Source organism: Zychaea mexicana (assembly GCF_025766255.1).
Source record: "Zychaea mexicana strain RSA 1403 chromosome Unknown BDB00scaffold_18, whole genome shotgun sequence".
NCBI classification, from domain to species: domain Eukaryota; kingdom Fungi; phylum Mucoromycota; class Mucoromycetes; order Mucorales; family Lichtheimiaceae; genus Zychaea; species Zychaea mexicana.
The window spans coordinates 68,147-83,358 of NW_026516681.1; the positions used below are offsets into that span (position 1 = coordinate 68,147).

The 15,212-nt window shown below is 43.6% G+C and overlaps 4 protein-coding genes across 4 annotated transcripts; 2 read left to right on the forward strand and 2 right to left on the reverse strand.

The window, feature by feature from the left end:
- Nucleotides 1–1,791: 1,791 nt before the first annotated feature.
- BDB00DRAFT_811675 (uncharacterized protein) lies at nucleotides 1,792–2,722 on the reverse strand. Its single transcript, XM_053122651.1, has 4 exons — nucleotides 2,527–2,722; nucleotides 2,286–2,415; nucleotides 2,086–2,189; nucleotides 1,792–1,986 (listed from the first exon to the last, which is right to left on the reverse strand). Exons 1-4 carry the CDS (start codon nucleotides 2,656–2,658, stop codon nucleotides 1,927–1,929), a joined length of 426 nt encoding a protein of 141 aa, XP_052982041.1. The 5' UTR covers nucleotides 2,659–2,722; the 3' UTR covers nucleotides 1,792–1,926.
- Nucleotides 2,723–3,125: 403 nt separating this feature from the next.
- On the reverse strand, nucleotides 3,126–5,263 carry BDB00DRAFT_811678 (26S proteasome subunit RPN7-domain-containing protein). Its single transcript, XM_053122652.1, has 6 exons — nucleotides 5,080–5,263; nucleotides 4,727–5,013; nucleotides 4,517–4,651; nucleotides 3,974–4,381; nucleotides 3,663–3,884; nucleotides 3,126–3,587 (listed from the first exon to the last, which is right to left on the reverse strand). Exons 1-6 carry the CDS (start codon nucleotides 5,237–5,239, stop codon nucleotides 3,450–3,452), a joined length of 1,350 nt encoding a protein of 449 aa, XP_052982042.1. The 5' UTR covers nucleotides 5,240–5,263; the 3' UTR covers nucleotides 3,126–3,449.
- Nucleotides 5,264–5,629: 366 nt separating this feature from the next.
- BDB00DRAFT_192920 (Spt20 family-domain-containing protein) lies at nucleotides 5,630–10,743 on the forward strand. Its single transcript, XM_053116423.1, has 13 exons — nucleotides 5,630–5,979; nucleotides 6,048–6,072; nucleotides 6,160–6,239; nucleotides 6,381–6,413; nucleotides 6,495–6,579; nucleotides 6,708–6,886; nucleotides 6,979–7,161; nucleotides 7,279–7,310; nucleotides 7,390–7,481; nucleotides 7,574–7,663; nucleotides 7,739–7,844; nucleotides 7,981–9,421; nucleotides 9,510–10,743. The coding sequence occupies exons 1-13, from the start codon at nucleotides 5,731–5,733 to the stop codon at nucleotides 10,644–10,646; spliced, it is 3,732 nt and encodes a 1,243-aa protein (XP_052982043.1). The 5' UTR covers nucleotides 5,630–5,730; the 3' UTR covers nucleotides 10,647–10,743.
- BDB00DRAFT_192918 (uncharacterized protein) lies at nucleotides 10,744–14,454 on the forward strand. The gene is made up of 9 exons (XM_053116422.1): nucleotides 10,744–10,979; nucleotides 11,061–11,178; nucleotides 11,292–11,383; nucleotides 11,445–11,697; nucleotides 11,777–11,888; nucleotides 11,971–12,050; nucleotides 12,148–12,352; nucleotides 12,449–14,050; nucleotides 14,222–14,454. Exons 1-9 carry the CDS (start codon nucleotides 10,840–10,842, stop codon nucleotides 14,407–14,409), a joined length of 2,790 nt encoding a protein of 929 aa, XP_052982044.1. The 5' UTR covers nucleotides 10,744–10,839; the 3' UTR covers nucleotides 14,410–14,454.
- The last annotated feature ends 758 nt before the right edge of the window (nucleotides 14,455–15,212 follow it).

Genomic DNA, 15,212 nt, shown 5'->3' on the forward strand with positions numbered 1-15,212 from the left:
GCCGCCATCTTGTCTTATCAGATAATCCTTATATATTAGTCTCCTTTGTTGCTGTTTTCAATATTGCTGCGAATTGCTGTTGATTTGATGGGGTGTAGTGTTTGCCCATCATCGTATTGAAGACCGTACATTGGTCGCCTTCCTTCTTCGCCAAGTATAAAGTTATCGTTACATCTTCACCTTTCGATAACTTGAATCATCAGAAACAAGTAGTAGTCGATTGGCAGTTCAATGGCTGGATCTAAGGTACCGCTTACGTAAACAGTGCTCTTTCCAAAGGTACTGTACAGTAAACCAATTTCCTATTCTAACGTATCACGCGTTCAGAATTTCGAGTGTGTAATGCGCTCTAACGAGACGATGCATGATTTCAATGAAAACAAGTGTCTGACAATAACGCTGTTATCTCCTCCATCGCCAGGTCTCATTACAAGTAATTTCCAAACTGACAATAATGCCTCTCTCTCTCTAAGCTCTTCAAACACGAAGGATCGCTGGTATCTATACATGTCTGTTCAAAATCACCACCACGCTTCCAGCGGCAACTACTAGCGCCTACTCAGAAGGTATGATTGAAACTCGGATAAATGACCGCTGCCACACGGGTGTATAAGTGGTCGATGCACACACATATTATAAAAAGCACAGCGTTGCCAATAAACATGTAATCGCCACATTTATGTGCAGTGATCTTGCTTAGAGAAATATTTTGGCAACCAGGGCGTGGATTAGGAAACGAAGTGATTGCGACTGAAGCGATCAACCCAAAATTGCTCAAGTAGGTCGATGTCAACATTCGTGTAATGCCGATTACATAATAACGAGTATGATACATCATTATTTATTTATTAACTTGATGTTATATTTATAGAATGTGTGAGGTATGTAAATAAACGAAATACTGGAGCTTAAGTTTATATACCATATGCAGGTTTTTAATGTGTGAGAGTAGGGTTGTAGGTATTACGAGTGTCGCGCCGAAAAGGTCCATTATCCAGAGCGTATTCATGAATTGAGGTATCATAAAAGAACAAAGCCGATATCGTGTAATTGTCACAGAATAGCATTTATGTTGGTTTTGCTATTATACACCCACTCCAACTTATTTTGCTGTGGCAAGAGCAAAATGTTAGAAGATGTCTATAATACCGGAAGCAATATTTGAAAATACGCTCTAATTACATACGTATAAGAGGAAGAAACTCCTTCTGTTTGTCTGAGCTGTTCATACTATTGATGAGCCGAAAGTGTCATAATATCAAAATGCCATTATATAATATGAGAGTATCCATACGGACATGACTATACCATTAACCCCAACACTTTCCGCAGTAAGGTTATACCGCACGCGAAGCGATTTTCACAATCGCATAGTTGTGGTTTTCGTTTTTTAGTTGGTCGCTAGTTGCCTAGCGGAAAAGAGTATATTAGGTGAGAGGCGTTATTGGAAAGAGCAAGTAAAAAGGCTCTATATCAACCGAAGAATCTGCCAGTCGCAGTAGAACTAAGGGAAGAGAAACACGAATAGAATAAGAGGCAAGAGTAACAGTAAACATATCCTGACGAGTACTATTTGTTATTGACCGTTGCTGCTATAGTTCTACAAGCTTCTGTGTGTGTACATATCGTACAATATATACATAAATACGTCGGTAGCAACAGCTCAGAATAGTGGATACGCGACACCTAAGCGAAGCGACTAAAGCGAAATGACAGGTGTCATCTCGCATTTACTAGGTACTAGCATAATTCCGATTCAATTTCCCGTATACATCACGAAGAGCAGTAGCTGCGGCAAAAGACAGTAGTAAGCTCTCTTTTATTATTCGTTGCTCTAACCCAGGTTTTTACAGTGGAAAAAAGACAGACTTAGGACAAAATGACTGGGGGTAATATTTATATTAAGAGTAGCCATCAATATAGTTACTACTGATCCGGCGCCAAGTTCCAGTCAGAAGTAATGACGGTCTCCTTGATCGGGTCGATCTAAAATACCGAGTGCAAATTTCGTTTGTCAGCCCTCACTCTTTGTACAAATATACTGACGAGGCCACCTTCTCTCTCCCTCCCTCATGAAAAACTTGCCTTGAAATAAAGATAATCACTCTTTTGACGCCAGTAGTAGACTAAAAAGTATGGAGGTTGCTGTTGCTGTTGACCCGTCGCTGCCGAGGCGTCCATGGTCGGACCTTTTGTGAAAATGTTTAGTCGATACCTTTTTCGGTGTGTGTTACCAGGCTCTTTTACGCATGATAGCTCTCTCAATAAAACCGTCCGCCTCTTACCTGGCATAAGCGGAACAGCACCGCCGCCACCTTGAGACTGCAAGGACGGCGTCAGCTCGTCTGGCTTACCGAAGCGAGCAAGAAGGTCGGCAGCTGGTGTACCAGGTAATCCAAGTTGATCACCCAATGCCTAAAATACCACTCAACCTCAAATGTCAATGCTGTCCATTCCTTGCTATTCACAAATAGCTCTTTTTTTAAATATCTCTTCTCTTCTCACGGTTTCTTCGCGTTTTCTTACCTTCATGACTTTGAATTTCTCACCTTCAGGTGAATCAATCGCTTCGTCATATTCACCACCTCCGTACTTGCCAGGTCGGCCACGCAATTGCTGGAATCTCTGACCAAGTGCTACAACGCTTTCGTCTGCCATATTTTCTTTTACTTTGCCAAGTTTTAAAAAAGATAAAAAGAATAGTAAGGAAAAGAATAGAGGAGAAGGAAAAAGACGCTGTACTAAGCGGATGACAACGTATACGTTTTGCAACGCATTGTAAGATGTTCGTAGCCCCGATCCATTTTGATTGGCGGACGATGGGAAAGCTAATGCAAAAGCGGCGAGCAGTGTAATGCGTCGTGTGCACATCGTCAACCTGACGTAGCTACGTGATAGATGAGGAACGAGCAATATTACTAAATTCAGACAATGGAGAATGCATGCAGTGCTCTCATAGGATGTCTTTTATATATTGCTTGAATCAATAATAGTAGAACTGTTCAATATGCTTCATATATCTCGTTTAACCACCAGCAAAGTGTGATTTTCGTTGTATGCATCGGTCAAAGGGGTGCACCTCTTTTTTTTGACACATAAATTTCATTCTTATACGTTCACTGTCCTGGTTTTAATATTCATGTCTTGCACAAAATAGTTTAAAACGAACAAGTAGTGAAGGTAATGGCAACAGAGGATATAGTGTATGCCCGTTGTGCAATGTTCAATCAGTGTATAATACGGGTGAAAGAGGTAAGAAATATATACGAAACAAGAAGGAGATGTAGAAAGGTCCACATTAGCCCTAAAAATGAACTAATTGAAGCATACAAACGTAATATTACAAGTATTAATAGCAACAAATGTCTCAGGAGCAATTCAAATTATGCAATTCTTGGGTTTTGTGTAATTGGAAAGTAACTATGTAACGCATCTATACAGAGATTTCTTTATTTGACAATCATGTCGGCACTAAGCAACTTCAAACGCAGTATCAATGCTTTGCTCGACTTTTCATAGTCGGTGCCTGCTTGCATTGAATGCTTCATGGCTCGACGACGCTGATCGCGCTTCTTGGCATACAAGATCTGATTTTTGTAGTATGATTAGATTAGCCAGGTTGTCCTGTGCCTATGATCCTAGGAGTGAATTTGACCACCAACCTTTTGATGACTATCAATACGAGCAGCAATACGACGGTCGCGACCAATCAATTCGGTGAGTTCGTTTTGTAATGTTGCCACATCTGTATGAAACGCCGTGGCCATACGATTCAAGTCGACTGTGGAAAAGGGTATACAGTATTGCACCATGGCTTTCTCACGGATCAGTTGGAAAAGTTTGGGAATATGAGGTGCCAGATGAATATCTAGCAAGAAATCATTCTACCAATGACAATTGCCACCATTATTCGTATCTAAAGTTAGTTAGGCCACCCATATTCGATAATAAAAGAGAGTGGAACAAGTCTTACTCGATAACTTTCCAGTAATTCCAGGCAGGAGGCGTATTTTGAGTTGTAAAATGTATCAATCATTTCGCGCATGTGTGGCTCCAGTTCCAGATAACTCTTGAATGCTGAATTAGACAAAACCTTGTTACGCAATTCTTGCCGACTGTAAGAGGCTAAAGCGCACAAAGTACCGTACATGGCGACGTCATTGGCTGACAGTACAGCGTTGAATGTATTGTTCATTTCAAAGGATACACCCATAAACGCGTTGGCAGCATGGACATAGGGTTCGTATTGATGCAGACTGACCAAAGCACGGCAACTGTCGAGCTTGGCTTGAACCAAGTCTTTTTTCGGCAGGTTGGGTGTGGCTTCGGCTCGAGCAACGTAGCTGCTGACATGTGTATAGTTTTCTTGATCCATATTGACCTTTGATAGTATACAAAGGGCAGAGTACATATACCAAATTAAATCGCTGCATTTAACATATGGGTAGCCACTGTGTTTACATATCACTTGCAATCAAGCATATGCTGACCACACAAAGGTATACGTCCAACATACCTGGATGACGCGGAAGCACATTTCCAGGAGTTGCTCACTATTGGAACAATAATCGCGGGATCGGACATAGGATTTGAGTGCGTTCGCAAGATCACCGCATTGATGATAAAGCTCACCAATTCGATTTAATCCATCCTACATAAATCGTATACACATTGAGTATCTGAAGTCTTTCAAGCCATACTATAGTAAGCAAAACATATTGTTTACCCGTGTATTTTCTTTGAGCATTGTTTTTCCACCTTTGAGCTCATTTTCCAGTTGTTCGATATTGGCCTTGTTTTCTCGGTTGGTAGTATTAATCCATGTCTGGTCAGACTCGACTGTGGGTTGGCCTCGAGTACGTAATGCCACGTTTAAAGCTTTTATACAAGTTGAATATTTTTCAGTGTCGCGCGTCGACTTTTTGATTTCGGCTGCTGCCCATGTGAGTGCTTCAACTTCGAGGCTGTTGCATTGTTTCGATATGAATATAGCTCGTTCGATCGCAGTACGCCCTTTTGGAATAATTAGTTTTTGACCGCGTAACTTTCAAAAAATCTTGCTTCTGTGTTCATTCGTACCAGTATAGTTGCTAATGTAGGATTCGAATTCGAGATGGTTGGGTTGTCCGATAGCTTGGCTCATTTCTTGTGACGGTGTTAGATTGAGGAATGCTTGGTAGGGTGTAGTCCGGTGCGTTTTGTCAACACAGAAAGAAAAGGAAAAGGCACGACTGCGCATACGCTTTACGTGTGTGTACCTGCTGCTCCGCTAACGGAATTGCTCCATTGGGAAGCACCAACACAGCATTAATACTGTAATACATACAGAGGGTAACATCTACGGTCATATCATGCTGTTGAGTAGCACCTTGCTAGTTGACGAAAATAGCCTTAGTAGCTGTAAGCCAAAGTGTACCGTTCTTTTACTACAGACAATGAAAATGTTGCCTGTTGTTGCGTACCTCACGTATTGTGTGTCATAAAAGAACAGGAAAATATCGCAGAAACGCTATTGTCAAAGAGTAATACCGTATCACATTAAGCATATTTCAATGAAAATTGCATTGAACTCTTTTGGATCGGTAATTGCAAGCATCTTATATGACTATCCTGCTCTGAGCTTATACCACAGGCTTGCCAGCTGCCACAGTCCCTATAAAATTAACTTCGCTTGACTCTCCCCCACACTCAACGTCTTTCTCTCCGCCCTACTTATTATATCGCTCCGCCATGGCGTCTGCCAAATTGATGGCAAAGCTACAAGCAAACCAGAATGCAGTAACGCAAATGGCAGAGCTTCACTCAAAGCAAGCTGCGACTCTGTCTCGAAGAAGCAACAACACCAACGGCACTGGTGCTGGTGGCACTGGTGGTAGCAGCAGTAACAAGGAGAGACGTCTTAATTGGCAAAGACAACAACAACAGCAGCAACAACAACAACGACAACGACAAGAAGTAAATGAAAACGAGACAGATCAGGTTCGAACAATTTCACTTTTCTTATGTGAACTTTTCTTGCTTCTAATGCTTTCTTTACTACAATTTAGCGATCGCTACGACGAGATGAAAAAGGTGCTTTTTATATAAAGAGTTTGCGCGAATCGAGGGAAGAGAAAAAGAAGTACCATCGTTAACACGCAAGAACTACTTAACAAATAGATTTACTAGCTCGTTATGCCAACGAACCACCGTCTTTAGTTCTTCATTTATATCCTACCTATTTTAAATTTGAACATGAGGTAATTCTTCTAATTACTTGTTGTCATTGCAGCATATACGAGTGCGCGCGTATTACGCACGTTTAAACATACCAAACGAAATGAACGAACGCATACACACGTAAACACGCCTAACTATCAACCTTTTAACACTGTTTTCAGGATGGGTTCTTTTCGTATAAAAGCCAGTTTAAGGTAACCAAAGCTACTTTTGTTGTCACTGTTTGCAAGCTAGCGAACTAGTTTTATTTACAGATATATTCGCAAAACGAATAGGATTTTTTAACCTGTATTAAAGAAAAACGACTTCCACCCGATCTGATGGACGTGCTCGACGAAGCTTCGTGTCGATACTATGAAGGTGCGCTTATATATGAATAATAACGAAAACGAGAACGAAGAAGCCGGCAAAAACTCGTATCCCTTTTTTCCAGAGTAGCTTGCGGGGAAGGCTAGCATTAACTAACTGTTGTTGTACGTATAACTCAGGATGCCTAATTGTTGAAATACACGACCATCGCAAACCAGATAAACCAGCTCCATTAATTAAACGTGTCGCGATGCAGCCCACAGCTGAGAGTTTATGGACAGACATGTTGCTACTGAACGAAGAATGGGGATTCCCGTGGACAGAAGACGTGGCGCTTGAAGTGGAATCCAAAGTGCTGGTAAGAAGTAGATCAACGTTGAATTGCGAATCCTGTGGATGCTGAAAGGGGAAAAGCTGGATGCTTACACGATGGATTATACAAATATATAGCTTGCAACGGAAGACCCTCTTTGCCTTGATCCGTCTATTCATGTTACGCGTATAAGTAATGCAATTGAGTATGCTACTGGACATCGAAAGGTTAAACGACGGCAAAAGTGGAATTCCCTAGAACGGGAACAGAAGTTGGCTAAGAAGGCTGAAAATAATAAACTCATGACTTTGATGGATAAGGTAAGCATATTTTTCATACCGCTGGGGGTAATGATGGAAGATTTCGTGTATGTGCATGTATCTTTGTAAAGGACAGTAGTGAGCGAAAGCTAGGACTAAATTTTCTTTCCTCTTTAGCGTGCCAAGCGATCATTCCCATTCGAGCCAAGGTAATATAAATTGTGTTGCTTGTTTTAGAATATTTGGGAATGCTAAGCTCCAAGGTTATTAACTAACTTCTGTCATAAGTTTTGGAAAGATATCATTCTTGTATGATTGGAGGTCAAAACGGCAAAAGTTGGATACCGAGCCATTGCCATCTGTCGAGGTCAAGAAGAAAGGTAAAACTTGTCGAAAGGATCAAAAGACTAGCTTCTTGTTACGTTTTTGTTTTCTTACTGACTGGATTTGTTAAATATTCGAACGGAAAAAGGTGGGCGTAAGGTTGTTCTTGAACCGCCTAATTTACCAGATGGTCGCAAATGTGTTCGTACGATCCGGTTTGAGCGACCAGAAGGCGAAAGTAAGTCTTTTCTGTCGGATGGGATTTGTAATGTGACCATAGTAGAAATCATGGCTATTAAGACATAAAGTATAGAAACGGTTTTTACAGTTGTGGATTTGTTTATGCAAAACAACGAGTACGATGGCATATTTCGCTGGGGCACTGTATACGATACCAGTATCAACGGTGGCAATATCGAGTACGTTTTTCCTGCTCTGTTTGATATATGACAAGCGAGCGAGGCTTTCGATGTCACTGTGTTGAAGAAACGATGGATAGGAAACGGGAAAGAGTAACTAACGAGGAGGAATGTTTTCAATTTTATTACTTACTAGGTTCAAGATTGGTCCAGAGTACCTTATGGAAACGTACACTGTCCATTTAAAAAGTACATATGGTTTATTCAATCGTCTGGTATCTGACAACAACATTGCGAATCCCGTACCACGGTCACCTTCTGTCGCTGGCCGTCTGGCTGCTGCTCAGGTGCAACAACAGCAACAGACACAGACACAGCAACAACAGACGCAACAACAGCAGCATCAGCAACAACAGTACAATTTTCAATTACAGCAGCTTCAAGCACAACAGGCGCGTGCAAAGCAACAAGGCAAACAACTGTCGGCGCAGCAGCTTAACATGCTGGCCCAAGCGCAAGCTCAGGCACATGCGGCTCAACAGGGTCAACTATCTCAACCCGGCGGTGCACCACAAGTTTCTGCACCCACGACGTCCCAACAAGCACAGACACCGCAAGTGCAAGCCCAAACTTCACAGCCTCCACAACAACACTTAACGTCCCAGCCGCAATCAAAGTCAAAGCAGAAACAGACCCAACTACAGCAACAGCAGGAAGCCGCTCAACAACAGCAACAGCAACAGCAACAAGTACCACCACAACCACAACAACAGCAGCCACCCACGCCATCTTCACATACCCCATCAAGAAACTCTACGCCAACCCAACCCCATCTTGCGACACCAACGCAAGCACATGCCCCTACACCTTCTATGGCTCAAGCCAACCTTCCACGACAGCCACAACAACAACAACCGCCGATGGGTATGGCCAATGCTAGTGTGAAATCGCAACCTACTCCTTCCCAGTCACATGCGCAACTCGGCACTCCACAGCAACAAACACAACAACCCCCTCAAACTCCACAACAGCATCATATCACTTCGCTACCTCCCCAATCCACCATGCAATCCTTGGCGCTTCCGTTGCGTGCAACCACACAAATGGCAGCGCAGCATGCGCCTACCATGAGCTCGATGCCTCAGGGCGCGTACGTACCACCAGGCACCCCACATAACAATGCAGCTATGTTGGCCATGAACGGTATGTCTGCTGCTGCTACCGGTGCTGGTCCTGGCCGGCCGAATATGCCTACTGGAGTTGGAGCAAACGGCCATGCACCAAGTCCTTCGCTTGCAGGTATGCAGCAAACGACACTGGCAAATGCGCTTGCTGCAAACAGTAACAATCCACAGCAACAACAGCAACAACATCAACAGCAACAAATCAATTTGCAACGGATACAGCAGTTGCTTGCTTCGCGTGCCATCCCGCCTGGTGCAGCTCAGCAGTTATTAAGCCAATTTGCTGCGTCTGGAAATACCAGTTTATTACAGCAACAGCAGTTGCAGCAAGCAATAGCCAGTGCTCGTCAACAACAACAACAGCAGCAGCAGCAGCAGCAGCAACAGCAGCAGCAGATGATGGGTGGTGGTAATCAACCATCGCCACAGCAGCCATTTCAACAGCAGCCAAGGGTAAAGTGTCTCACTATGTGTGTTATTATCATGATATTTAAAAGCTAATGATAATCTAATGGTCTTGTACATATCGTCACTCATATAGCCACAGAATCAAGCTCAACAGATCCTGTCACAACTCTCGCCACAGCATCAGCAACAGATGGCAATGTGCATGATGCAACGACAACGGCTGACTACCATGCTTCAACAAGGCCAAATCACACAAGAAGTGTACCAGCAACAGCTGGGGTCAATACAGCAGCAACAGCACAGCATTCTTCAACAATATCAAGCCCGTCATCTGCAAGCACAAGCACAACAACAACAACAACAACAACAACAAACTCCTCAGCAACAGCATCAGCAAACCCCACAGCAAACCCCTCAACAAACCCCTCAGCAACCTCCACAACAGCTGCCACAACAACAGCCTCAAACCCCTGCTCAGACACAGGCACAACAGTTACCACAGCAACAGTTACCGGCTCAGATACATGCTCAGTTACAAGCACAAGCCAGAGCCCTCCAAGCCCAACAAGCGGCGGCGGCGGCGGCTGCAGCACAAGGTCGCAATCCACAGTTGCAACAGCAACAGCAGCAGCAGCAACAACCGCAGCCTGGCCAACAGCAGCAACGGCAATTGACACCACAACAAGCAGCTTTAGCCACGCAACAACAACAACAGCAATTGGCTGCTGGCAAGATACCTGGAATCAATCCCGCACAAATGAACCCACTGCAAGCCCAGCTATTACAGCAATTGATGATGCAACGGGGCAATATGGCAATGCGTGGCCGAGCTGGCCAACAGCAACAGCCTCCTGGTGCTGTTGGTGGTCAGCAGCAACCTGGGCAGCAATTGACACCACAACAGATTGCATTATTCCAACGAGCCAACGCTATACGCGCCCAGCAGCAAGGCCAGCAACAAAATGCGAATGTACAAGATCTGAGCAGGGCTCATATGCTCGCAGGGTTGAATCGGCACGCGGCTAATATGCAACAGAACAGTGGAGGTGGACAGCAGCAACAACCTCAGCAGCAGCGGCAGCAGCAGCAGTTTCCCATGAATTTGCAACAGCAGTATCACCAACAAGTTGCAGCTGCGGCAGCGGCTCAACAGCGTGCTTTAATGCAACAACAAGCTCAGCAGCAGCAGCAACAACAACAACAGCAACAGCAGCAGCAACAGCAGCAGCAAAACATGGGCATGGGAAATGCTGATCCATCAAGCCAGTAAAATACGCACATACATGATCACCACACTTACTCACTCACAAACCAAGCCAATCCATCATCTGTCATTGTCATCATCCGCTCTTAACTAGTAATAATATCTAATTTTCTCATCTCCGTTTTTGTGCTTTCACATTCTTTTATGCATGTACATTCTGTTGCGTATACTCCATATTTAAAAAAAACCTCTTGAAAGAATGAGGCTCTTTTTATTGATTACGATACTGTGGAATCATGGTGGGACAGGCGTTGGCGTGATGCAATATCCATTTCGGGCAACCGGATATCCAAACAGAGAGAAATGTTGTGTTCATGCAGCCCAATTTTCGTCATCGTTGTAAGTTTTACAAGGAAGCGTTTTCTTTCTTTTATTTTGTTCTCTTCTTTGATTTTCTGTTATTCTTTTCTGAATCAAAAGAAGAACTATTGATCCCGAACAAAACATAACTGACGCCGTGATGCCACCTAATTCTGTCAACGCTGAGTCTTCATTTCCTCCTCTTTCGTCCGTGGTATCGTTGGAAGAACATTTTTGGGTATGATGCTTACAGATATTGTATTTAACCAATTAACAATACAAGATAATGAGACGGGGAAGGGATAACAGCCATAGCTAATATACTGACATATCTACGCTCTTCTTTTGAAGACATGCGACAAGCAGGGTATGGATAAACTGGTCTCAAAAATCAAGCAATCGTATGATACCTTGGACGATATACTGGCGCTATATAATCAGAGGTAAGGACTATATCCGTGACATCTAATAATCAGCGAACTCTCCTACTAAATGAATGTACAGAGCATTATTCGAGCGTGAATATGGACAAAACTTGTTGAAGCTGAACAAAAAGGCGACAGCAAGAGATGAGCAAGGGCAAGAAGACAATGGTGCAGCCAATACTACTACTGCATCAACGCAGGCGATCCAAACCGTCTACCTAGAAATCGTCAAGTCTGCGCAGTCGCACATAGATATGGCCGGTAGGTTGGAGCAAGAAGTCGCCGGTCCGTTAAAGGAGTGGATCACAACACACCGTGGCGAGCTGGATAAGGTAAGATAAAATGCACACGCTCTTGCTCTCTTTCTCTGTATATGTATGCTTACTAAACCAAATTTAATGACTCACTTAGCTGGTGGATGCTTTGGATACCATCTATGACGATAGACAGAAAAAAGTGAAGCAGCTTGTATTGGTACGCGAACAGTATCAAATGCAGAGTGGAAGACAACCATCATCGATTTGTAAGTGGCAGCTATCTATTTTCTCAACTAATAAGAGACAAGATAATGACAATGCAAATGCCTGTGCGTATATCATTACTAGCAAGCGACTATCAGTCCGCCGTGGATGCAGCTGACAAGGCTGTGAGAGAATGGAACATTGCCTGGATAAAGGCTTGTCAGGTAGGCAATACTCATGCTAATTATATGATTAATATACCAAGTACGTATCACGAACTCACATTTTGTTACAACCCTCCTGCTTTTACTTTGTATAAAGCAAATGGAAGTTTTTGAACACGAGCGGATGGATATTCTTACAAGCAACGTATGGGATTACGCCAACTTATGCTCGGCACGGCTATTGGTGCAAGATGAATGGAGCGAAAAAATCCGTAGTCAGTTGGAGACCTGTACTATCGAAGAAGAATTGGTTCATTGTATCGAGAACCTTGGCACTAGTATTGGTAGCTCCACAGCACCTAGTAAGCTACTGATTTTAATTCTTGATGCTATCTGTTTCGCGGTATACGGTTGGAAACATCTACTAAAATAATTTTATAATCTCTTTCCTTGTCAAGCCACGTCTGACTATGTAGAGTTTTTCGCCAAAAAGTTCAAGCAAGAAGCTGTGCACAATAAACGACTGCCTCCACGACCACGGACTATGAGTAGCACGGCTACGACAATGGTGAAGCAACCGGCAGTAGCATCCATTAATAAGCCCAACGAACAGCAAACTGCCAAGTGCAATAGCATGATGGTTAAACGGAAACCCCTGGCTACAAGTGACATGGGACTGGATGCGCTGCTCAAGAAATTCGAATCTTCAAACACCTTGACAAATAACAATAACGGCACCAGTATCGGTAGTAGTGGCAACAGTAATAGTAGTGGTAGCAATAGTAGTCGTTCCGGCCTTCAAAAGCGATATGATGATAGGCCAACTACTGAAAAGCACACTCAAATCCAGCCTGCCCAGCATCATGAACGAGAGGATCGAGCAATACCACAGCCGTCAACCAGTACCACCACCATGGAACACTCTGCTCATCACCAACAGCAGCAGCAGCAAATGATTAATCGATCTGCTCACCCGAAACGAGATGATCGAGCGGTTGATTCACTTCAAGCAACTATGACTAATGCGCGTTCTGTCCATCAGTATCAAAAGAAACAACGAGACGAACGACCCTTACCGCCACCGGTCGATAGGTTCCAAACTGCTAGCACTAGCAAGAAACGAGACAACCGACCACCTCTTGAACCAAATCAAACACAGGCACCAGCACCCTCATCATCATCATCATCATCATCATCATCATCGCAACAACCTCGTGGTAGTATGGCAAACGACAACCAACAAGCAATTATTCCCATGCAACAACAACATCAGCAACAGCCACCGAAGTCACCTAGACCACAGCCACAGCAACTCCAAGACTCGCGGTCGCCTTCAATGAAGCCATCCACATCTACTGCAACAACAGGAACGTTACCTAGCAATGTTCACAACTCAATGACACCGCCAAGGCAAAGCTCCATAGCAACTGCTCCGTATTCTCCCGTCAACATGCATCCACCCCACTCACCAGCCATGGTTCCTGTTTCACAACCACCCTCATCCTTTTCCCAGCCGCATCCGTCGCCACAGTCGAATATGATGGCACCACCTCATTCGCCGATGATGATGGCTGCTGGTGGTTCTGCTGCTCCTTCGCCTCTTCATTCACCAGCCATGACACATCAACCACTGCCTCCTCCTCTAAACATGATGCACTCACCAGCAATGCAACCAACCACTTTGGCGATGACGACAGGTCCAAGCATGATGGCAGCCCCACATTCACCGATGATGGCCCCTTCGTCCCCTGCCATGATGACGACACATATGCACTCACCTGCGCCACATTATACTTACCCGCAACCAGCGAGTCCGATGGCCGCTCCACACTCACCCAACATTCCGCCGTCAAATGCTAATGGGTCCTCACCATGGCCTGCATCAAGCCCGTACTACTACAACAACAACAATAATAATAATAATAGCAAACCAACTAACTCTCCGTTGATGATGCCGACAGGATCATCCTTAGCGACAACTCCGCAAGCAGCGGCCCCTCATGCAGATGATCACCATCAACAACAACAGCTGCCAGATGGCAGGCCAATCATGTTTTGGGGTGAGTTTATAAGGGGCTATTTTGGAGAAGAGAAAAGGGGTGAGGGGGTGACGAAGGAATAAGACTAACTGCTAATGACAGCTATGTGCGAGCACAAAATAAATGGAGCGAAGCCATACTAACTACGTTTATTTTTCTAATACTACTATTACTATTGCATATCCGATATAGTACGAGCCAAGTATGACTATCTTGCCAACGAGGAGACGGAGATTTCTTTCAAACGCGGTAGTTTGTTTGCTGTTGTCGGAATGTCCCAAGACGAAGGCTGGTGGAATGCAGTACTGTGGGATGAAACGTGGCATTGCACTCGTGGACTAGGCTGTATTCCCAGCAATTACATAGAAATTATGGCTTGAATAATACCAATAAATACTATTATTACATATTATGAAAAGTTGGCATGCTGTACTACTACGAAGGAGTATGCATTTTCTACCTCCTTCCTGTTCCATTAGCTCATCTGTCGTGTCTTTACAATTACTTTCTTTATGCTTTTCAACGCACCTTGACAAAAAAAAACGGCATTGTAACGTGCATAATAAAAACCTATAAGGAGAATAATACACATTGCCGACAATGATAGTGAGGATTTGTTATTTCATTTAGCGCGTGGCTTTATTTGTTGTTTTGTATCAATTGTATGTCAGATTGCTAAGCTAATAAAGTGGGAATATACACAGAAAAGTGGGATTGATGGTGCCACTCACGGCAATAATAGCATTCAACAAGTTTTCTTTTCATGCTTGTTTGTATTCTTTTAGTCTGGAAATAATTCATTCATTCTCAACTTTTTATTGCTATAACTATACGACGTATTGCCGCTACGCATATTCGCTTCTTTTTTTTTGTGTGCGTGAAAAGAACCCCTTATTTTTCCCCGCCATATGTATTATTTTGAGTCCCCTGCAGGAAGTAGCCGTAACGTATATATATGCACCATGAACGCATCATCACCATCGTTATTGTCTTCCGAACGCCACGGAACACGATATTCAAAATGTCCCATGTATATTGCGGAGCGTGTGTACTGTATATGTAATATTATATAGCTTGTTTTTTTTATGTGGGGAAAGACATTGGGGGTGTGGCATGCATTATGATGGTGCTTGGTTCTTTTGCCCAATCGCTGCTCTAAATGATAATAACAAGTACCAATAAC